We start from the raw sequence: 26,094 nt of genomic DNA, 5'->3' as shown, positions 1-26,094 counted from the left end.
AATGAAAACAAATGGTACTTCCCATGTTTATTCAAAAAGAGTAGAATTGCCAACTTTATGTTAAAAGAAATGGTGCTAACAATAAATGGCTGTGACCACAATTGTTCAAAAGAAATGGTTGTCGACTTAATTGTTTAAAACAAATGGTTGTCACCCAAATTTTTCAAATCAAATGGTTGACAACCCAATTATTGAAAACAAATGGCTCAAAATCATCACCTTAATTGTTGAACAAATAGTTTCAAACAAGATCGTTTTAAACAAATGATAAACAAAACATCTGAAATATGAACGCTTGCGTGACTAACCAATAAAGAACACGTTTTATTAAAAAGCAAATGGTACTGATTAACATTATTCAAAACAAACAATAAAGACAACTTTTATTCAAAACAAAGGGTGCTATTAACAGTTATTCAATAGAAATTGTACGCACGACAATTCCTTAAAGAAATGGTAGTGAAAAAAATTATTATCTAACATAATTGTTCAAAACAAAAGTGCTGATTAAAATTAAACAGAAATGAATTGGTACGGACTACTATAATACAAACACAAATGGTACTGATGCCAATTACTCAAAACCAATTGGTACTAAACAAATTGGTACTTATGCCTATTATTCAAATCAAATGTTACTGACGCCAAATATTAAGGAAAATTTGGTAATGACACCAATTATTCAAAACAAATGGTACTTATGCAATTATCCAAAATGATTTCGTACTGATTCTATTTATTCCAAACAAACGATACTGATGCCAATTATCCGAAGCGATTTGGTACTGACACAATCTATTCAAAACAAATGGTTCTGACGACCTTTATTATTTAACTGTCGTCTGCTGTTATATGGAACAGCTGATTCCATCTCAGCCATTCCTTGGTCTCTTCTAGCCCTCATGTCTGATCTATAACCTGGGTCTGGATAGTAATAGTCTCTCTCGTCACCATAGTAACTATGCCCTGTGAACTTTCCTTTACCATAAATTGCCTGACCATGACCTTGCTCACCTCCAGCTAGTAGCTGTGAATAACTGCTGTTCTGTTCACCTCCACTTCCTTTTACAGCCTGACTTTCCCTGTATACTGGCCGATTTTTGTTTGCTCCTTGTCCATAACCTTGTCCCTGGGACTGTGTCTGCTTCTTCTTATTTTTCTTACCTCCCTTGCTGGCAGGCTCTACTGGTGGAGGTAAATTAGTTTAACATTCAGATTAAAGTTTTTTTGAATTTTTTGGTTTTAATTTTTTACTTTTTATTCTACCATGTTCAACATCGTCAATGAATGTATTAAAATCGGTGTATGTGTCAGGCTTTTCTGCCATAAGTCTTTTTGGTACTGCTATGCCTTCAAAGACGTCTGGTAAAATATATGGCTTTATCCACAGTATATCCGACGTGCTTTCTGACCTGTACTTGATATCCTTCTTAAAGAATAAGAGTCCATCAATCTACAACAGAAAATGACAATTAAATTACAAAACTATATTGCAATAACTATGAAAATTTCAGACTTCCAACTTAAACAATAAATGTTGTAAACATTGCATGCATTTCCTTCCCAGGCCACCATTTTGGGTTATTCCCTGTATATTATATGCAAAAAGAAAGTCTTTCTCAATCATTTTCATATAAACTGTTAAGACTCGTTTGATTAATAATATTTTTTTCAAATGCAATTCAAAGTTTGTAACAGAATTTGACTATCTAAGCTCCAAGTGATGTACTTTGACAAATCTTTGTAAAGTCAAGATCCCCTCAGCATTCAATTTTGACCCCAGTTTCATGATTTGATAACACTTACTAGTGGTTTACTATTAAAATCCTAGACATAAAATATCCAAGCTTTAGGCCTTGCAGTTAAGGAGAAGACGATTTCTTGAGGTTTTTCCTATATAACTATGTACAATAAAGTGAACCCTGGACTGGATTGGGCCAATTTAGATGATTGAAAACAAACTAAAAATCTTGTAAAACCCAATATCTTGGTTGAAGGAAAATAAAATTTCTAAAGGTTTTCCTATAGATTACTATGCAACTTGGTAGTGATCTGCTATACTGTTTCACACCAAATATCTAAGCTCCATGCCTAGAAAATCATTACCTCAAATGTTGTCTGCCTCATGCACAAATCAATACCTTCTAATGAACTGTCATACTGATACAGTGGCACAAACTTATACTGAAAAAAAAAAAATCCAAAATTTATGTTTAAAGGGTATATTGAAAACATAATGTAGTGAAATTTTTACCCAATAAAATCACATTTTTAAACAAACAAAAAACCAACACAACATACACGTTTATTATTTCCTGTCAAGAGTTATCAGATCAACAAGTCCTGGTATAACATCCATTATGACTCTGTACTGGACTGGTCTAAGTAAGGAGTTACAGAAAAATTGTTATCATATACATATAATTAAAATTGGATAAAATACAATGTACATGTATGCAACTTCTTAAAAGTCTGCAATCTTAAAGTTGAAAAACCAAATAATCATAGTTAAAGGATGATCTTTACTAAAATATTAATTGAGAACAGTTGTTCTTGGATTTTCTTGTGTTTACAATGGTTCTGAGAAATGTTATCTGTAATTTGTGAGTACACTTTACGTAGTTTTAAAAATGTTTAAATATATTTATACCTACCATGTTAAGGTCCGTTATATTTTTAAATTCTGGTCTTTTTGAAATTTCTCTTTTCACAAACTTCATTCTGTCCATATACTGATAAGGTAAGAAAAAGCAAAATATCAACATTTAATTCTCTTGCAATTGATACATACATATACATTACAACTTTACAGCTCGAAAAAATATATTGACCTTTAATATCCGTCACACACTGTTAAAATATATGGCACTTCATGACAGTACACAGTAGTTGCAGCAGCAAACCTATAAAAGAAATCTAAAGAGCGACCTTGTGTTTCTTGTATTTTACCAACGGTGACCTATGATTACTGAAGCCCAAATGTTATTTGCTGTTGTGATCATGAAAACAAAAAGACAATGGATTATACATAAATATTAGTCTCTCTTTGAATGTAAATAGAGGATATTGAATGAGTGTAAGTTCAATACTGAATTTATTGCACGAGTTGAATAAAATTATATTATGCGAGCCTCTGGCGAGCATAATATTATTTTATTCAACGAGTAGTAATAACTAATAAATTCAGTAATGAACTTACAGGAATTTAATATTCTATTTATCACATACCCAAAAGAAATACCGTTTAAAGTGAAATAAGAGTCATTTTTCAATGACGCGCCTATAGTATAACACTAACATTCAGCGTGTCTTTGCACTATGTTTGTATAACGCTAATGACGTCACATCAAAATATATGCACGGCCTTGCAATATCATATTTACGGAGTCGCAAAATCGGCACGGGTGTGTGATAAACTGCAATACGAACTTGTCTTTGACACCAGTAAAGAGCCAGGACTCATTTAAAATTACATACCGGGAAGTCTTTTACGTCATTCGATGCCCACATAATACAGTCCAGAATAAAATAGGTCATCATCTCTTCATGGAACAAGCAATCAAGTAGAGTCACAACTGTAAAATTATCATTTATTTTGAAATTTCATTAGAAGACATTACAATTAATTTAAGATGAAAAAATGCACTTATAAATAATCAATTATATTCCTGTAAAAATATTAAATGCAATAATGACTTCTTTATGCCATTAGTATTATATAAATGCTATGAAAGTACATAAAGTCTAACCAAACTCAAAATTGGTAACTCCTCAATTAAAACAGTTTAGAATTAGTTTGTATGAATTCATTTGAAATTGATTGTGTTGGAAGCTATAAGCTTATTGAAATACTCAAATTTGTTCCTGGAGCCAACCAGTACTAAGCATGGCCAGTAATCTTTAAATGGCTAGCCCGACACAAAAACCACTCAGCAACCGTGCTACTTGGAATTAAAATCCCTTCAACTTACTATGGATTATTTCAACTTCATGGCAGGACATGTCCATTATGGACTATTTTGTTACAGTTTAAGCATACCTGTAGGACCAAATCCATACTCTGTACCATTACCACCTGGTAACACTGACAAGAAATAGCCAGGTATCTTAAAACCTTTCTTACTAAATGACTTCGTCTCTCCCTGTAAATAGTTACCATACTTCATACTTAAAATTGTACATCATTCTGCTTCAGTAACAATAACGATCTAAAATTTAAATTTTGCTTCAGTAACAAAAACTTTTTTATAATTTAAACTTTAAAACCTTGTCATAAAAAACTAAACTAAAAGGTTTAGTCTGCCATTTTCACCCTTTATAATTTTTTTTCATTGCTCTTACGGGACCTCTGCTTTTCCCAAAGTTTCTGCTTTACACCATTTAATTCATGCTTATTTTCTTGTCAATACATTGTGTAATAAATAAAGGTTTAAAATAATTCTCATTTCAACTTATCTCATTAGCACTACCATATGTGCCCTAATATCATATTATACTAGTATGTAAAGTATAGCCTCCCTTCCTTTTTAAGTCATTATCAAGTTTCCAAGTTTACTGGAATTTGTTATTTTATGCATGAGCACGTATAATAACATGTATTATTATGTATCTGAATGGAACTAAATATTATCTTATAATAAATTATAGTAAATATTGGCTTACATCTATAGCCATGACTAGGCATCTTTTCCCTACAGGACATGCTACTGTACACCAATCTGTTTCAAAATTCTCCGGTATTCCTGTGAACCATCTGGATTCCATCAGCTGTATAAAAATATTTTTTTATAAAATGACCCTTCAAATACTATCAAAAAGAACTGATTGCTTAGTGGCAAAGGTGTTGACTGCTGACCAACAGATCATGGGCATTTCTTGGAGTCCTAACAAGCACATGACACCTCTACCTCTTGCATCAATGAAATAAACATTTGACTTGTTTTATAGCCCATCAGACACAAAATAACTAGCACAGAACTTTGACATTTAGGTGTGACGTGACCTTAAAATGAGGCTAATGACATGAAAATTCTGTGAGTTGCCTTAACATGAAAGAACTTTAATCCAACCTTTATGAACATCCTAAAATTAATTAAACAAGAGGGCCATGATGGCCCTGAAGTCGCTCACCTGTATATAGGCCCCCAGAGCGGGGCCAGTTTAAACCCCAGGGCTTTTATTTGAACAAACTTGGTAGCCACCCATTAGAAGATGTTTCATGCTAAACATCTAAGGTCTAGCTCACTGGGTTTTTTAAATGAAGATATTTTCAAGTTTTTTCTTTACACATATAGTTAAAAACAATGACACACCTGGGGCAGGGCCAGTTTTGACCCAATGGCTTTTATTTGAACAATCTTTGTAGACACTTAGTAGAAAATGTTTCATGCCTAATATCTAAACTCTAGCTATTCAGGTTTTTTCAAAGAAGATTTTTTAGTTTTTGCTATACACATATAAGGAAAATTAATGTCCCCCGGGCGGGCCCAATTTTGACCCCAGGGCTTTTATTTGAACAAACTTTGTAGACACTCTCTAGAAGATGCTTCGTGCTTAATATCTAAACTCTAGCTATTTGAGTTTTTTCAAAGAAGATTTTTTAAGTTTTTGCTATACACATATAGGAAAAATCAATGACCCCCTGGGGCCGGGCCAATTTTGACCCCAGGGTTTTTTTTTAAAAAAAATTTGGGGCCCGACACCATTAAAATTTTTCGTGCTATTATTTTTAGCTCTAGCTTTTTGGGTTTTTTTAAAAAAGATTTTTAATTTTTACTAAGCTAAGGGAAAATCAATACCCCCCTGGCTGGGCCAATTTTTGACCCCGGGGCTTTTTTTTAAAACAAATTTGGGTAGACCCACTAGAAGATTTTCATCCAAATATTAACTCTACTTTTGTTTTTTAAAAAACCTTTGACCTTTAAAAAGAGGCTCAACATGTGGAATCCTTTTATTTAAAGGGATAAAGATTTGACCCATGTATCATTTATATAACTTAATGGATTCAACTCTTAGGGGTCAATCTCCTACTTTTAAGAAACCAAAATAAAGCTCCCAATTAAAGGCATGTCTATATAAAAGCTATGCCTAGAGTATGATAAATTAACATGAAAAGTATTTATTTAAGTTGTCTGGAGAGCCAAAGACAGGTCAAAAGCCAAAAAATGCCCTATCATTCTAGTACACAGAGTGGTGACAAAAGTGGGTTTATGCTAAAAGAAATTTTAATGTAAAAACAGAAAAGGGTTTATAGAACACAAACACTGGAATATTGTTTTCATATTTTATTGAATGAAATTTCTTACCAAAATAAATGGCAAATGAACAAGTAAAAACTGCAATTTTTTAAACTCAACAGTGTTTGTGCCCTTCCTTCCATGTTGTAACTTGAAAGTAACATTGATTTTTTTTCATTATACTTGATTATAGTATCTTTCCTGTGTAAAGTTACATTGATTTTTTCATTATAGTATCTTTCCTGTGTAAAGTTACATTGATTTTTTCATTAAAGTATCTTTCCTGTGTAAAGTTACATTGATTTTTTCATTATAGTATCTTTCCTGTGTAAAGTTACATTGATTTTTTCATTATAGTATCTTTCCTGTGTAAAGTTACATTGATTTTTTTCATTATAGTATCTTTCATGTGTTAAACATTGATTATCAACATTATAAAACCCTTTCTGTTTATCACATGCAATAACCTTCTCTGATATAAAATATCAACATTAAAATACCTGCCTGTTGTAAACATTGATTTATCAACATTTATCAACATTATAATACATGCCCTGTTGTAAACATTGATTTATCAACATTATATGATTTCCCTATTTTAAACATTGTTTTATCAACATTAAAACACTTTCCCTATTGTAAATATTTATTTATCTAAATTAAAATATCTTTCCTGATGTAAACACTAATTTATCAACATTAAAAAAAAATCCTCATTGTAAACACAAATTTATCATCATTAAAACATTTTCCTCCTTGTAAACATTGATTTATTAACATTAAAACATTTTCCCTACTGTAAACATTGATTTGTCAACATTAAAATATCTTTGCTGTAGTTAACTTTATTTGTCAACATTAAAACATTTTCTATATTGAAAACATTGATTATAAGACTTTTATTTTATACACCTTTCCTGTTGTAAACATTGACTTGTCAACATTAAAACACTTTCTTAATTTTTAACATTGATTTGTCAACATTAATACACTTTCTTAATTGTAAACATTGATTTGTCAACATTAAAACACCTTTCCTGTTCTAAACATTGATTTATCAATGACAGAAAATTTAATCTTACTACACTTAAATTGTCAGCTCCCTTCAAGTATGTTTATATTAGCCCACTATACAGGTCACTGCTTATTGTTTTGTCGTTTTATTGCATATTTGTCTTAAAATTTCCTGCTTTTATTCATGCCTAAGCTACTAGCATGAAATGTATTTTACTTTCAGATTTGTTATATGTTAGTTGAAATGTTTTACGGTCTTCATTAATCTTGGTAAATAGCTTATTAGTAAATGTTGTTTTTCTTTTAATAATTCATAAAGTGACTTATTCAATACACATTCTTATATCTTGTAAATACCTTTCCATTTGTAAACATTGATTTATCAACATGAAAATATGAAGACTTACATTCAAACTTCACATTCCTACAGATGTCATTGGCAAGTCTTAATTGCTGATAGCACTAAGGTTTAGAAGTAAAACAAAACAAAACAGAAAAAAATAGAAAAATAAATTTTATCTTATGATCAGATCTGAAACTAGAACTGTGTCCAAAGGACACGGATGCCCCCACTGTGCAGATTTGCTCGTAAACAAGAGCATGCATATCTGTATGGAAGTTAAGGCAAATCTGCCATCCGGTTTAAGAGGAGTTGCGTTCACAAAATTTCTATATGGTATATAGTGAAAAAATCAACAAAGGGCCATAATTCTGTTAAATTTGGTCGCAACAAAAATTCCTTCCTTTACTACCATCTACACATTAAGGTTGTTCATCAGCAAAATCTTCTATCCGGTTTAAGAGGAGTTGCGTTAAACAGAATTTTTGGACGGACCGACAGACGTACGGACGGACAAGTGCAACGCTATATGCCACTTTGTGGGGGCATAAAAAACTGTTTCATTCAATGCTTACACAGTACTGATCAAAATAAGGAAAAAAAAATTTAACGGTCTCTTTTTAACAATAACGAATACAGGCATCTTCCCTATTTTGATGCATTTAAAATGAAAATTATCCAACTCTACCAAAAGGGGAAAAATTCAACTAAAATGTTGTATTAAACTGTTCAACAGTAAAAGAAATACAGGTGCAGCTCCAGTTTTCATGGTTAAAAAAAAAAAAACTTTAAGCACATTTTTTTTCATCGCTTCATGAAATAATATCAAACTGCAATATTCATGTTACACTGTTACTAGCAACACCCTGGTGTTCCATATCTTCACTAACATAACTGTCATTCTCGCTAGATTTTGAGATATTCCCCTCATTACTAATACTAGTATCAGAAACATCACATTCTTGACTTACATCCATCTTAAATTGTTTTGACCGATCTTGTCCACGTTTCTGTTTCCTATGCGCTTTCTTTTCCTCAAGCTCCTTCGCAAAGTGCTCTTTCCTGTCCTTCACCTGTTGCATGTGCGCAGCATACGTAGAATAGTTAGCCGGTTTCTGTTGCAACATACAATCTGGAATTTCAATGCCGAGCAGTTCTCCGACCATGTACGGTTTTAGCCAAACAACTAAAGGGGATGCACCAAACGTGTAGTGGGCTTGCTTGTGGTAGAACAGACAACCATCAAACTGTAAAGAGAAACAATCTGCTTCTATTTGACAAAGCACTCCACTTCCTTCCCCTGCCATAAATGCCCCAGCCCCGCCACCCCCCCCCCAGCAGTGCAAGGGCTGAACAGTAAATTTACTTTTCATAGGTCAATGAGAAATCATGGCAAGAAAACATACTTTTTTAAATATTATGTATTTGTTATGACTAAAACAAACAACATGTATAAAACAATGATGACATTTTTACAACACATACTCAAATTGTTTTCACTGAACTGGCTATATAATTTGATACATCATTGATTTTCGCTTTCAAATTTGATACAAAATTTTCCATCAATGTCTGCCCTTGGAATATGATTGCTCTTGATTGTGACATAACATTGGAATAGTCATTTTGCGCCTGAAAAGTGTAGCTGGTGAAAGTAGGCATCATGTGTCCCTAGCACTTTGTGTGCAATTGGAAGTTGAAGTGGAACCTCCAACCTTCAGTTAGGAAGTTCCCTATCAGAAGCTTCCAGACCCAGCCAAAGTCTTCTTAATCATTTTTTAAAACATTTTGTCCACAAATTGCATAATTTTTATATTAACCACTGCACTGTATACCTCAATTACCTTTAAATTCCTAAAATATAATCATTAAGATTGCTATGATTTTAATTGTAAAACTACTTGCCTGTGTTGTTGTTGATTTAAATAACTCTTCTAGATTCTCTTTCTTACAGCTATGATACTGAAGTGGTATAAATTTGTACTGAAAAAAATAAAATAAACAAAATATCATTAAACATAATCAGGCCCATAAGAACATGTGACTAAATCATTGCAAAATTACAATATGTTTTAACAAAAACACAACAAAAATTCACACAATTATAAGAAGGGCCAACATATATTTTACAATAATAATCATCTTTGGCACAAACATTTTTATTAGAAATGTTTATATATGAAATACTACAGTAATGCAGACCAGTCTTGACCCTTTAAGTCAATGACAAACTCGACACTTAAGTCAACGATAATGGTCGACGCTAAAGCCAATGACAAACTCTACACCAAAGCCACAATGAAAGCCGGCGCCAAAACCAATGACAAACTCGACACCAAAGCAACAATGAAAGTCGGCGCCAAAGCCAATGACAAACCTGACACCAAAAGCCACAATGAAAGCCGGAGCTAAAGCCAATGACAAACTCGACACCAAAGCCACAATGAAAGCAGGCGCTAAAGCCAATGACAAACTCTACACCAAAGCCACAATGAAAGCCTGCGCCAAAGCCAATGACAAACTCGACACCAAAAGCCACAATGAAAGTCGGCGCTAAAGCCAATGACAAACTCGACGCCAAAACCACAATGAAAGTCGGCGCAAAAGCCAATGACAAAACTCGACACCAAAGCCACAATGAAAGCCGGCGCTAAAGACAATGACAAACTTGACACCAAAGCCACAATGAAAGTCGGCGCTAAAGCCAATGACAAACTTGACACCAAAGCCACAATGAAAGCCGGCGCTAAAGCCAATGACAAACTCGACACCAAAGCCACAATGAAAGTTGACGCTAAAGCCAATGACAAACTCGACACCAAAGCCACAATGAAAGTCGGCGCTAAAAGCCAATCAAAGCCACAATGAAGTCGGCACTAAAGCCAATGACAAACTGGATACCAATGCCAACGCTAAAAGCCGGTACTAAAGCTGATAACAAACTTGACATCTAAGCAAACAATAAAACTTGATACAAAAGCTAAAGCCAATGACGAACTCAACACCAAAGCCAACGACAAAAGTTGACGCTAAAGTCAATGACAAAGTCGACACCTAAGCAAACATTAATAGTCAACACCAAAGCCAATGACAAACTCAATACCAAAGCCAACCCTAAAGCTGATGACAAACTCGACACAAAGGCCAACAATAAAAGTTGACGCTAAAGTCAATGACAAGTTTGACACTTAAGCCAATGATAAGTCGACACTAAAGTCAATGACAAACTCGACACCTAAGCCAATGAAAAAGCAAATAAGAGTGTCCTGACAAAGCTCTATATTTTTTGTTTGCAAAGTGTAGAGTACTTACTGGATTCAATTTGCTGACTTCCCCTACCTCTGAATCTCCTGCATTTTGCTCATCATCCAGAAAAAACGAAAGTCAGTCTGAAATTATACAAAACTATTTTGTCATACTTGACATTTTACTAGTATAAAAAATTTAACTCCTTGATTTGAAATAAAACATGTGTACTTTAAATGACTAATAGAGTAAAACTATTGCATACAGAAGTTAATTTTTTGCATTACTTGCACTACTTCTTCACATCTTCTAAATAATTCCAGTTTTTTGTTGTTGTTTTTTTCATAATTTATTTTTCTAAACGAAAAGAAACATTCCATAATATTAAATATCATCATATAAGTTAGACCATGAAACAAGTTAATACAACATATACAAGTATATAGTATATCCAATAAATTTAATGTTCTGGAACTAACCAGTACTGGTATCAATAAAGGTAACATAATTGGCCCTGGCCAAAGTAGGGTATTAATTATGATATCTAGAAAATAGTTTCACCATTGTACTTATCCTGTTCTTGCCTAACTGACATAACTACGAGCTGTCATCGATAGAAACAATATTGATATAGCCTTGATATTTTTTTCTGTCGATCAATAATCGATACACATTTGAAAAAAAATGATATTCTATATAAGCTGATTAAATGTCTAGAAAAAGAAATTATGAAATTCATCCTAAACAAACATGTATATTGAAACAGGTGTCCATGTCTAGAACTATATTGCTGTTATGTAATGACATATTTCATAGCAGTGTTGAAAAAAAAAGTCATGGCCGAGTGGTTAACTTGTCGGACTAGTAATCTATTGATCACTAGCCGAATGTGTTCAAACCCTGTCAGGAGCAAGTCTTGTTTCCTTGAGCAAGAAACTTTACACTCATTGCTAAGTACTGGTTGGTTCTATGAACGGATTCGACAGTGTATCTATAAGCTAATAGCTTCCTACACAATCAAACTGAAATAAGTTTTGTATAAACCAAAAAGGTCAGAAAAAAAGTCATGCAATATGGACACACCTTAAATTGTATCAACTGTATATGTATTTTACTAAAATCAACAAGAGCCATGTCAACATGGCCATCCCCCGCCGAATGTGTTTGCTCATTGGAAGAATGTATATGTAGTACAGCAGAATAATTCCATTTTAAGAGGTCTTTTGGTAATGAAAACTGATGGCTATAGTGATTACAGATTTGAAACCTATGTGAATACTGATGGCTGAAAATAACAAAGGGCAATAACTGAAAAATAATGCAGGGTAGGTTATCATTCTTGTGTGATGCATCCTCCTCAGTAAAGTCTATCCACCTATGAAGTTTCAAGTTGATACCTCAAATACTTTTTGAGAAAAAAATTGAAATGAAAAAATTAAGTATGAAAAATAACAAAGGGCAATAACTCAAAAATTATAAAAGGGTAGAGTTATCATTCTTGTGCACTGCACACCTCCTGAGTTAGATCTATGCACCTATGAAGTTTCATAATGATATCTCAAAGGCCTTTTGAGTTATGCTCTGGACAAAAATTAATTTTGAAAAAATAAAAAAGGGCAATAACTAAACAATAATGCAGGGTAGAGTTATCAATCTTGTGCACTGCACTCTTCCTCAATGAGATCCATCCACCCATATGAAGTTTCAAGTTGATACCTCAAATACTTTTTGAGATAAGCTCCGGACAAAATAGTATGAAAAAGAACAAAGGGCATTAACTCAAAAATTGTACAGGGAAGAGTTATTATTCTTGTGCACAGCATTCCTCCTCAATAAAATCTATCCACTTATGACATTTCATGTTGACATCTCAAACACTTTTGAGTTATGCTCCACTCGGTGAAAAATTAGGTATGAAAAATAACAAAGGGCAATAACTCTAAAATTATGAAAGGTAGAGTTATCATTCTTGTGCACTGCACACCTCCTGAGTGAGATCTATGCACCTATGAAGTTTCATTTTGATATCTCAAAGGCTTTTTGAGTTATGCTCTGGACAAAAATTAATTTTGAAAAATAACAAAGGGCAATAACTCAAAAATTATGCAGGGTAGAGTTATCATTCTTGTGCACTGCACTCCTCCTCAATGAGATCCATCCACCTATGAAGTTTCAAGTTGATACCTCAAATACTTTTTGAGATAAGCTCTGGACAAAATAGCATGAAGAAGAACAAAGGGCAATAACTCAAAAATTGTATAGGGAAGAGTTATCATTCTTGTGCACAACATTCCTCCTCAATAAGATCTATCCACCTATGACATTTCATGTTGATATGTCAAACACTTTTTGAGTTATGCTCCACTCAGGTGAAAAAATTAAGTATGAAAAATAACAAAGGGCAAATAACTCAAAAATTATGAAAGGTAGAGTTATCATTCTTGTGCACTGCACACCTCCTGAGTGAGATCTATGTACCTATGAAGTTTCATGTTGATATCTCATAGGCTTTTGGAGTTATGCTCTGGACAAAAATCAATTTTGAAAAATAACAAAGGGCAATAACTCAAAAATTATGCAGGGTAGAGTTATCATTCTTGTGCACTGCACTCCTCCTCAATGAGGTCTATCCACCTATGAAGTTTCAAGTTGATTACTCAAATACTTTTAGAGATATGCTCCGGACAAAAATATCGGACGGAAGGTCGGACGGACGGACGGAGACTATTTCTATATCCCCCGCCAAATTTTCAGCGTGGGATAATTAAACAGGTATGAAAGTGAATTATTGACAAGTAATGATCGTTACATTGGTTATCACATATCAATAATTTGTCAATATCCTTTGCACTGAATCAATGACAGCTCTACAAATCACTGTGTTAGAATTATACTTACCTCACTATCATAAACAGGGTGGTCCTTCCAATTCATGATGTCCAGCACATAGAATGTTTTCTCTATTTCATGATATATGCAATCCAATATGGCATTTTCTGAAAAGTTATACCATTACATGTTAATCATTCATTTGGTGCCCTATTTTGAACAAGAAAGTGACATCCTTTGCCAAAATAATGGAGTTACCTGGATATAACTTTTTATTAATAGTTAAAGATATACTATGATCATCTTTTGGTAAAATAGTATTTTTGCAGAAATCAAGTAAATTCCAAATGAATATGTCTCATTGGAATAAGTGAATATTCTACAAACTTTTCATGAAGCTGCATTCCCTACTACAGGTTAAATTAATATGGTCTTTTCTTTAAACAAGAGCTGTCTAATTAATAGTGTACTGCACTTTTCTCAGTGCAGGATAGTATGATAAAGGAAAGGTAGGAATAGAGCATAATGCAAAACAACCTAAACTAATAATCAATCTTTTGTTGATGATAATCTATCTTGACTTATTAATAATCTATCTTGACTAATTCATTGTCCATCTTGACTTATTCATTCGTGGTTTGTCTTGAATTATTCATAGTTTATCTTGACTTAATAATTACATTTTTTGACTTATTTAATGTCTATTTTAAATTATTCATTACATTTTTGGACTTACTCATAGTATATCTTGACTTATTCATTGTCTTTCTTGACTTATACATAATCTATCTTGACTTATTCATGGTCCATCTTGACTTATTCATTCGTGGTCTGTCTTGAATTATTCATAGTTACTTAAAACTACCTACTCTACGTGCAGTTTAGATAAAAATAATAAATTTGTCAGTGGATAGATCTTTACTTCCTAATATGAACCATTTCAAATACAACCAGATAGACAGTTCTGCGTAGTTAATTTGTGATAATCTATCTTGACTTATTAATAATCTATCTTGACTAATTCATTGTCCATCTTGACTTATTCATTCGTGGTCTGTCTTGAATTATTCATAGTTTATCTTGACTAAATAATTACATTTTTTGACTATTTATTGTCTATTTTAGATTATTCATTACATTTTTTTGACTTACTCATAGTATATCTTGACTTATTCATGGTCTATCTGGGCTTATCCATAATCATTAACAATCATACATAACCACATGAAAACAAAATAGTGTATAATATAAACCATAATGATATTCAGAAATGCTGTATATTCAATGATAATTTTACATTGTTATCAAAGTAAATAAAAAGTGTAGCAATTGCAATCATAAATTTGGATTAATATGGATTAAAATTTGGGAAATATATGGAAATTTCTAAAAAATTCAAAAAGATGAGAACGTTACATTTATATATATATATATTTCATAAACAATGTTTGTTTGTTTGTTTGTTTGTTTGTTTCATTTTGCGCCTTTTCCCAATAGTATTTCAGTCATATAGGCAGGTAGTTTCCTAACCATCGTTCCTGGAGAGTTTCAGTGAATCAAAACAATGTATACATGTTGTAAAATTAAATCAGTTGTTAGATACATTGACATGCATTTATAATCTTGAGACCTAGTGGAAGTTTATCTTTACAACTACTTTTTATAAATCAAATACATGTATCAATAACATGAAAAGCAAATAAATACCACTTAAATCTACCTACTCTACGTGCAGTTTAGATAAGAATAATAAATTTGTCAGTGGGTAGATCTTTACTTCCTAATATGAACCATTTCAAACACAACCAGATAGACAGTTCTGCGTAGTTAATTTGTGTTTTAAATATAAAAAACCATGGCACAATCCAGAATAGACTTCAGTGCTTCATTTACACAGAATTCTAATGAAGTTCAGGAAATGTTTTGTGAACATTGTGATAAACATGACAAGCAATATGTTCCTGCTGAGGGATTTTGTGAGGAATGTTTCGAGTACTTGTGTGGAACATGTGTGAAGTTCCATAAAAGATTATTGGCATCTCACACCATCAAAAATAAGGATAATATGCCTAAGGATTTCTGTCTAGAGAAATGTTCTGTTCATCAAAATGAATTTTTCAAGTTCTATTGTCAAGCTTGTAAGAAATTTGCCTGTACTGAATGCAAGACTCAGGACCATGCAAATTGTTCAATGGTCGGCCATTTGCCAACCCTTGTTCCTGGGATTGAAAACAGCCGAGAAATCAAAGAACTCACTGAAAATCTTGATGAGTTAATGAAAGATTTGGAAAATACAGTAGAGCAAGTGAACATAAACATGAAGGAGGTTGCTTCACAAGAAACACAAATATTAGATAAAGTTATGAAAAAGAAAAAAGAAATACTGTCAGCTTTTGAAAACCATCAGAAAGAAATGATTCAAGGCTTTGAGAAGAAAATTGAAGAAACTTTAAAAAGACTAAAACAAGAGAAAATAGAGAAAACTGAAAAATTACGAGAACATCAAAAGAAATTAGAAACGTTAGTCAATGATGAGGAAAATGAAATAAAGAGGAAAATTGAAATCATAAAAAAGAATGACCAGAAAGTTTTAAAGACAATTGCAGAGAAAGCTTCAAAAGTGAGAACAAACCTTAACACTATATCAACAGAGCTGGCTCATCATCAAAAGACAGATCAAAGATGTCATCTGTTTGTTGCTATGAAAAGAGGACAAGAAATCATTGAACAATTGAAACCAGATGCAGATAAACAATCTTACAACAATTCAATTCATTATTACAAAGTTGAATGCGCAGCTTCTGAACAAAATATACAAAATATACAAGACGGTGATAAATTTTTCATTTTTCAAGAAATACGTAAGTCTGAAGTACAAAGAACTGCTAGTTATTACACAGATATTAAAGTCACATTTGACTCCTGGTCATCTTTATGCTTATTATCAGAAAAGTGTCTTCTGATTAGTAACTGTGAATCTCGAAAGCTAGTTATATTCAAGGATATGTCAGTAAGCACATCATCATATGATACAATAGATCTGCCTTCCATCCCTTGGGCTGTTGCTAAAGTTGACAACAACAAAGTGGCTATCACTTTTCCTGACTTTGGAATAATAAGACTAATAACTTTCTCTAAGTATATGACAGTGACCAAAACTGAAGATATCAAAGTAGGACAGCTGTGCTGTGGTGTTGCCTATAGTAACAACAAGCTTATAGTATCTTTCACAGACAATCCAACAACAGTTAAGATACTTAACATGTCTGGTAAAGTATTGAAAACATTTGATAAAGATCAGCATGGGAAATACCTGTTTGTTGATCCTCATAACTTAACAATCAGTGCAGACAACACAATTATATATGTATCTGATGCTAATAATAATTGTGTATCAGCTATTACATTTGATGGGAAAGTCAAAGCCATTTACAAGGATGACAAGCTGGATCGTCCATATCAACTGACTGTAGATAGGTCTGGGGCAGTGTTTGTATGCGGACGTTTGTCAGAAAATATACATCAATTATCACCTGACCTGACAAAGGTTAAGATTCTACTGGATAAAGAACAAGGAATAGTTTCTCCAACAGGTGTGGCATACTGCCAGAATAAAAAAAGATTGTATGTGTTTCAATCTAATGGGTACATTAAAGTGTATGAATTAACATTGGAAAACGTGTAAAACCATACCTATAAGTTCATGTCTGAATTACATGAAACAAATAATATACTAAAGTATAAAATATGTCAAAATAAAAATTTGTTTGTTTTGTTTGTTTTCAAAATACACTGCTTATTTTTGTAATTCGAATTATCAATATCCAACCAGTAAATGATTAAATTACTCTGATGCTTCTCCTCAGTTGATTCTATTGATGTTTTCTTTTTCAACATTTTGAATTAAGAAATTTGAGTATGATACTCCACTAGAAAAAATTAACAACTGAAGAGGACAACTTTGAAGTAAAACTGATTTTTATAACTGTGCTATACATTACATGTTTTTGATTTATGACATTGTTTTCAATAGAGAAGAATAATAACAGCTTGGTAAACATTTACACTTCGCATTCCTTTAGATTTAAGATAATAATTATTGGCGTCCGCGCCGAAGCGCGAGGCCCTATATGGAATATTTGTGAAAGGGCAATTGCAACTTCTCGGGCCTTTTGGACTGTCATTATAGCCGATCATTCCATTAAATCAAAGGTATTGTAACTGTTGTTCTTCCAATCTTGTAGAAGATGAAATTCATTTTTCCATTTGTTGTACAAAATTTGATAGTAATAGAGAACTACTATTTAGACAAATTGAAATATCAAATAAGAACTTTTGTATGTTGAATAATAAGCAGAAATTTGTTTGGTTAATGTCATCGGAAGACCCTAGAGTCTTGAATGTATTTTCAAAATACATGTACCTACTCGAAATTTATAATTATAAAAGAAATCTTATGTTAGGTAGTGCTAGTAGTAATAAAAATTTGTCAGACCATTGAATGTATGTTATTGTACTTGAATATCGAATGAGTAATTAGTGTGTTTTTTATTGTTTTTTTGTTTGTTTTTTTTTTCTTTTTTAATACTGTTTTTATTTATTTACTTCTTATTTTGACATTTCTATGCCTGTGTTATTTGTTTTTCCAATAATACGAATTATGCTTTAGTTTCTTTATTGTCTTCATTTCTACCATACAATACGCAATTTGTTGGTTGATATATTTTGTTACATGCCATATGTTTTATGCCTGTGATTATATATGTCATATAGTATGACATGACCCTTGATTGGTGAAATAAAATTATTCTACAGCGTTTATTCTATTCCGATTGGTTGAGGTTGTTTGATTATCCACAGCACAGGGACTTGAAATTCTATCAGTATTAATGATAATATCCAAAATATACCCCCTATACAGCATAAATAAACACTTATATATATATAACACAGTATAAATAATTTATTTATAGTGTATAGGGTGTATATTTTGGATATTATCATAAATATTGATAGAATTTCAAGTTCCTGTGGATAATCAATATGAAATGTCACGATATGTACAATCAATAGCGAACTGGAGAAGTTCGCATTGCAAACATATTTAAATGAAATCTTATCCGTCAATTAATCTCGCTCTTTTTGTTTTATCAATCGTGTGGGTTACAAGTAAAATGGTTTCCTACGAGGAACATTTTTAATGATATAAAGATTTTTCATTTAACTATCTTCAACATTGTTTGGGGGAATAGATAAACGTTTGTATCAGGAATACAGTTAACAATTATCGATCAATATAGAAGAAGGTCTTTGGAAACTGGTGACCGTTGAAGACCGGAGAATGCCGAAGATAAAACCAATTATTTCTTTTTAAGAAAATGATTAAATAGGCCTACCATTTTATGAATGATTCCGAGCAAAAAAAAGTAAAGTAAACACACAAGTTTACGCAGAAAATAGCTCTATATATCATGGCAGATGCCACTACGAATATTTTAATTTTGTAGATTTTCAGTATTTGTAAAATTTGAGATAGATTTTAAAGGAACATTGATAATTTTCAAACACATCATTCAAGTTTTTCCACCCTAAACGGTAAAATAATTATAGAAAATTAGAAATATCACGTAATAGTTTAGGTGTAATTCGGACTAATTCCCTAGAGGTAAATCCTTAACGTATCGGAAAACGGTATTTAGCTAGGTTTTCGAAAAGGTCAATTAACCAATTATGCATTCGGAACTGCCTCGGCTATTATCTATAATAACCTCGTGAAAGTAGTTCTACCACGTGGTTTCAGATGTAAACAGAAACAGAGATAGTGTAAAACGAATGTATATATTTGACATCTAATGTCTGTTCCGGTACTCTTGAAAATATGTCTGAAAACAATTTGTAATTCAAATATGCCCACTGATGTTCAATTTTAAACAAATCCGACCAAATGTCAACAGATTGGTTTTTTGTACTTTCGGTTTCTACAACCATAATAATAAATATATAAATACTGTATTGTTTGCTTTTTTACCTATGAATTCACTAATTTTAGGTCGACTTTTACTACATATATTGGAAATTAACTTGTCAACAACTCCCAACATTAAATTACTATTTGTTTATCCATGTTTAGTTTCTTAGCGTAGTTTAGACCGAAATACCACATCCGTTCTGTGTATTCATACTATTGTGTTCGAGGTCCTTATCCGAAGACTGACGGAAAGGGCCGAGTAGTTGCGATTGACCAATTATGTACGGTTTACAGATCACATGCTCCTCCATGTACCGTAAACAGGTCACGTGCTCCTCCATGCCCATCAAAAGTTAAACGCGTACCAATACCCTGCGGTCTCCAGACCGCAGTGAATTATATGCATGTTACTGCATACCTATTAATGGAATGATGACCTTAACATTGTTTAAGTCCGAAAATCTATTTATAGAAGTAGTTTTTAATTAACGAAACGGACATTCGTGTCGCGTTATGGTAATAAATAACGAACTGGAGAATTTTGCAGAAAATGAAATGCAAACATATTCAAACAAAAATTAATTACACTCTTTATAAATCTATAGAAAAAATTTAAGTAGTAACGTTAATATAATTTTGAAATTGTCTCTTCCGTAGGTCTCTCCGGTTTTCTTTTTTACGGCCCTGATTGCACTTATGACATTTTTACCGTGAATATTTAAATAGACCTAGTTAATAACTTTAAATGTGCTTTTATTTTGACGTTGTGCGACAGTTAACAGGTGTAGCAGTAGTATACTATAGTTCAAGTCTCTTTAACTAAAACTGTTTCTATATATTGTTTGAAGGCAATCGACTTTATGGCAGTTTGAGTGGAATGTTCACTTGCCGAATATTGTGACATTTTAACAACAAAACTTTCGTCTGCAATGTTAACATGATTTTTTTGGGTTTATTGATAGGAATGTGAACACACTGGTGGGTCAGACGAGATTTTTGAAGTAATTCGTTAAAATAGTCGATTGATCTCCCAATAAATCAATGAACATACTTTGTTCATTTTGACTACTATATACAATGTATGTATTTTGTATGTTCCAACTGGGTCTTTCAATTTAAAAGACCCTGGTTCCAAATAAAATACCACATGAACTTGAAATTCTATCAGATAACCAATATTAATGTTCATATCCAAAAATACCCCCTTTATTGTAATATAAATAAACTTATACCATATAGGGGTATATTTTGGATATTATAGACCTGTATATTTTGGATATTACAGTTAATATCAAATAATTTTAATTTCCTGTGGAAAAAAAATTGATATTCTAATCTCTAGCATGCCTTCCAAAGTTCATGATGTATAATGTCTTTTGTCTGACCATTCATAAATGATATACAATTCTGGTAAAAACCAATTAACCATTGAAGAGTATATATAAGAATATCTGGTCATCAGATGTCTACTAGTTCATCTCCACTTGCTGTATTTCTTGTTTGGACGCCCTTTGATGCTTTTCTTGTTTAACTTTGGAATACAGATCTATTACAGCCAGCTCTGAATAAGGGGAAGTAAATCTTAGTTGACACTTCTGTTAGGAGTAAACAAGCAAGAAATGTCACGTAAAAATATCATTATTCTGCATGAAAATGAAGACAATCACACAGATAATAAAAAATATACAATATGGAACAATTTCTATACAATCTATTCTTTTAAAGACTGGTTTCTTTGACATACTAAAAAACAACTGAGCAAGAGTTCAAAATTTGTCCATTTTCATGTTTAAATGTTGTCTTAGCCGATGCTAGGAGACATGAACAGTAGCTTGCACTTATCAGGCTCAATCAAACTGTCAGAGACTGCAACTTGTTCAAATATGTTACAATTACTGTGTTCTTACGGAATTCAAATTAGTTTTTCTCTCATTTCTTTTTTGCTTTTATTTAAGGACAAATATAAAATAAATAAATTATAACATCCCATATTTTTTAAAAGGTCAGCATTTTGGTGGGGTTTTTTTGGCAACCAATTGATATGACTATTTTAAAATCAAAAAGATTTTCGGAAATATTGGATGAGAGTTGTAACTGTTGATTGTATATAATTTGTGTTACATTGTATACATATGTTGTTATGTTACATTGTATGTATATGCTGAGGCCCACATGGAAGATCGGGTAAACGAACGTGCTAGCCTCATTGAATAAAGTCATTACTCACTCACTCACTCACTCACTCACTCACTCACTTAATTACTTACTTACTTACTTAGAATATTATTCATATTGTTCATCATTAGTTTGTCTATTTATTAATCTGAGCAAAATCTGTCTATACACCACTCCTGGATATTTATAAACAAAATAAAATTGAATATTTCATAAAAATCAATTATTGACCCAAGAGGCATAATTAGTATCTGTTTTGTAGGGGTCCACAAGGCAGTACTACAAGTCGAATATCTAAGCTGTTGGAATTGTAGTTTCACAAAATAAGACTTAAATGAGTTTATATAAAGTCTTTAAAATCAAGTGACACCAGGGGCTGGGAGATATCTAAACCTGTAGTCTGCATATTGTAACATAATAAGTAGCAGTTTTAAAAATAATTTTAATTTCCTTCAGATCAGTTCAAAAGAAACAGAACAGACATCATTTTCTAATTTACATTTAAAAAGAAACTGTATTGCAATAATTAGTTTTTTCGAATATCAAATTGGAGCACAATACATTTAGAGATAAACTACTTGACTAAAAAATTTATAAATGTTACAAAACACCAATTTTTCACCAAAATTAGGTGAAAGACCACATGTTGACATTGAAAAACTAGATTTTGGGTGATTCCAAAGTTTTTCATCATTTTTTGTTAACTAAAAAAATTATAAATGTTACAAAACACCAATTTTTCACCAAAATTAGGTGAAAGACCACATGTTGACATTGAAAAACTAGATTTTGGGTGATTCCAAAGTTTTTCATCATTTTTTGTTAACCCTTTACCTCATATATACGCGAAACAACGCATTTTCGACACCCCCCCCCTTTTTTAGGCCTGAAATAGTGAAAAAAAAATGTCCTATTTGGGCCCCAAACACATGTTTTCGTTTGACAAATGTTGCTAAAAAAGTGAGCACTTTTTCGGCGCCGCCCCCCATCCAAAAGATACATCAGGAGGTTGACAGAAGGGGGACGTGCCCCCTTCTGTTTGGGGGGTTTGAAGGGGGGCGGAGTTTCAGCACTTTGAAATAAATTTTGATGGAAAAAATCAAGGCAAAGTAGTGATTTTCGGCAATTTTGAGATGTCCCCTCGTTGCCATGGTAACAGGAAATTTAAGACTGAGCGTGTCGTTACAAAGGCAATGGTCCAGTTAACATTTGTGCCAAGTTTGATTAGTATTGAAACATTTTGCATAGTTTCATTTCAGTTTGAACTTGTAACAGGAGGCTTTTCAGTAAAAATGGCCATTTTTCACAATATTCTCATGGGGAAAAGGGTTAAGTTGTTCGACCAACAGTATACAGAATGTTCAGACAACATAGGAGTGCAGGATGGCCAGGCTGTTAAGTTATGGCACCAAAACGTGATTTTCTCTTTTGTTTTGCTGAGTCACATTGGAAAGTCAAAAGGCCAATTTCCAACTTTACTGTTTGGAAATTTCAGGCACTTGAGAAGTACAACTGTTCTTCCGCATATTTGCTGGAGAGCTGTCTCACAAGAAATAATTAAAATACCTTATATGGAATAAATTATTTTAAGAATTTTCTATTTTGATCATATTTTATAAGAACAATCAATGGCAGTGGCGCCTTTCATACTGCAAAAGAATCAAGGCCTTGTAAGGATCGTCGTATTCTACATGTGAAAAGGCTATCCACTTAGCTTAAGAAACGTTGATGGTTCTTCTCGAAGCCAAAAGTAGCTTTATTTAGTTACATTTGTCGGTTCTGATACAGAAATTACCGAATACTCTAAAGAAATTAATTAAAGGAAACATTATTTTCGAATTATGTCAGGCGTAGTTTGACAATTTACCAATATATAGGAAAAATTTACTTTCAACTGACTTGACATATAATATCAAGAGTTACATTACTTTAATCATTTGTTAATTGAGGTGCTTCCCTATACTGACATTTTCCTATCAAGAGTTACTTCCGTTTAATTTGGATACTCTAATATCACTTTACTTCCCTTTGATTGTTTACATCATCTGTTACTCTACTTCTCAATTTATATTCTCAGTTATATAATTTCCATGCCGCCTTAGTGTCTTTGCAATACTCTCAGATTGTATCTGATTATTTATATCAGAGCTATTTTCCATTGATTTTTAAACAAGTGATCATTTTCCCTTAATTTTTGATAGGAGGCAAAAACATTGTGCTTCCAAAAAAAAAACAAATGTTGTTTTCTTCATGATGTTTATTTAAACATAGACAATAAATCTAATCAAGTATAAAGTTTTCATCATACTCTTCATGTTTAAAACACACGTAGTACAATGCAATCCTATTCATCATAAACATACACATTATATTTATCATATTCATATTTATTAAATGCATCATGTTTATCAGATACATGTATGCTATGTTTTATAGTTTTATCACACACATAATGTTTATTCTACATATCATCTTTATCTTATTAATTGAATACATTATGTGTATCATATTTTTATGTTTGTCATTTTTATCATAAAATAAAGTTCATTAAAAACATCTGTTATCTATTTATTAAATAAAAGGGGACGGATTTTAAATTTAAAAGAATCCGTATGAGGATATAAAAAATGTATTTTTTACTTAATTTTATGAATCGTTAATAAATATAATCATACGAGCCCCGGGGAATAATTTATTTTTTTTCAAAGGTTCTTAAAATTTGCAATAAAAATTACCAAATTTTATTTATCACAACCAAAAAAATAGACCGTTTGAAATGAAAAAAAAAGCCATTTTTCATATACGTGCCTATAGTGTAACGTTAATATTTATCGCATCTTTACGCTATGTTTATATATAACGCAAAAAAAGTCACGCCAAAATATATGCACGACCATGCAATATCAATTTTACGGAGTCGCAAAAACGGCAGGGGTATGTAATAAATAATGTTTAGCTTATACATTACATTTTTATATTTATTCATACAATGTTTATCATACACATTATGTTCATATGACATTTATCATGCTACACATGTTTAAGAAATTAATCAAGTTTATAATATTTTGTCGAAATCAGTATTCATATTATTGTATTGTCATATAAAAAAACGTTCAACATTCTGACTAATGTAACATGATGCAGAAAATTACGAACTTTCAATAGATTTACAAAGCTTATAAAAAGATAAAAGATAAAGAATGAAAAAAAATGCAATAAAACAAACTGAACACATTCTGTTTGAACAATGAATGACCTTTCATTTCAGATTTATTGTACTATTTACAACGACCTACAGACTAGAACATTCTAACACGCTTCACATTCCGTGCATCAAATAGATAGGGCAATAAAATGTTTCATTACATGATATATGTAAAGCATGAAAAAATTATGCTTACACATCAAATGACGCCAGATATGACAATAATAAACCAAATTACAAAAGGAAAATTACGTCTATGCTAAATTTAATTCAACATAGAATTTACCATGTTGGAATGGAAATAGGTAATCAGGTATAAAATGCAGGATTTCTCTTTTGAATGCCTTGTAATTACCATAATTCAGGCTCATTGGTAATAGTGATTATATTCCATTTTAGATGCGAAATTAAGTGTAAAATTAGTTTCTCAGTAATATCTCAAATATAAACATTTTGCTAACAAAGATACTTCTTTAGCTTAATATTTATCAATGTTTAACAATGCTTTCTTTCTTGAAGCTTATTTTACCCTGAGACAAATCATACTGCATGGTGCTAACAAAAAATGGTTGTGACCACAATTGTTTAAAATAAATGGCTGTGACAACAATTGTTCAAAAGAAATGGTTGTCGGCTAAATTGTTTCAAACAAACCATTGTCACCGTTACACATTGTTAAACAATTGTTAAACAAATAGTTTCTAACCCGATTGTTCTAAACAAATGATAAACACAACATCTGAAATACGAACACTTGCGTGACTAACCAATGAAGAACATGTATTATTCAAAAACAAATGGTACTGATGAACATTATTCAAAACAAACAATAAAGACAACTTTTATTCAAAACAAAGGGTTCTTTTAACAGTTATTCAATAGAAAGTGTAAGCACAACAATTGCTTAAAGAAATTGTAGTGAAAAAAATTATTATCGACCATAATTGTTATTATTCAAAACAAACGGTACTGATGCCAATTATTCAGAATGATTTGGTAATGACACCAATAATTCAAAACAAATGGTACTGATGCAATTATCCAAAATGATTTGGTATTGATTCTATTATATTCATAA

At 31.9% G+C, this 26,094-nt stretch overlaps 2 protein-coding genes across 2 annotated transcripts; one reads left to right on the top strand and one right to left on the bottom strand.

Annotated features, from left to right (window-relative positions):
• Positions 1-799: 799 nt before the first annotated feature.
• Positions 800-13,885, bottom strand: LOC132750163 (snurportin-1-like). Its single transcript, XM_060740105.1, has 11 exons — positions 13,735-13,885; positions 10,903-10,979; positions 9,496-9,573; positions 8,562-8,837; positions 4,663-4,767; positions 4,040-4,142; positions 3,478-3,575; positions 2,655-2,732; positions 2,107-2,184; positions 1,255-1,453; positions 800-1,185 (listed from the first exon to the last, which is right to left on the bottom strand). The coding sequence occupies exons 4-11, from the start codon at positions 8,754-8,756 to the stop codon at positions 800-802; spliced, it is 1,242 nt and encodes a 413-aa protein (XP_060596088.1). The 5' UTR covers positions 8,757-8,837; positions 9,496-9,573; positions 10,903-10,979; positions 13,735-13,885.
• A 1,593-nt stretch (positions 13,886-15,478) lies between these two features.
• Positions 15,479-17,350, top strand: LOC132750162 (uncharacterized). The gene has a single exon (XM_060740104.1). The coding sequence runs from the start codon at positions 15,521-15,523 to the stop codon at positions 17,348-17,350; it is 1,830 nt and encodes a 609-aa protein (XP_060596087.1). The 5' UTR covers positions 15,479-15,520.
• Positions 17,351-26,094: the final 8,744 nt, after the last annotated feature.

This window comes from Ruditapes philippinarum, unplaced genomic scaffold, assembly GCF_026571515.1.
Source record: "Ruditapes philippinarum isolate M1 unplaced genomic scaffold, ASM2657151v2 ctg1651_1_1_1_1, whole genome shotgun sequence".
In the NCBI taxonomy this organism is placed as follows: Eukaryota; Metazoa; Mollusca; class Bivalvia; order Venerida; family Veneridae; genus Ruditapes; species Ruditapes philippinarum.
The sequence above is the reverse complement of the archived record's forward strand: the minus strand, read 5'-3'. Positions and strand labels throughout refer to the sequence as shown.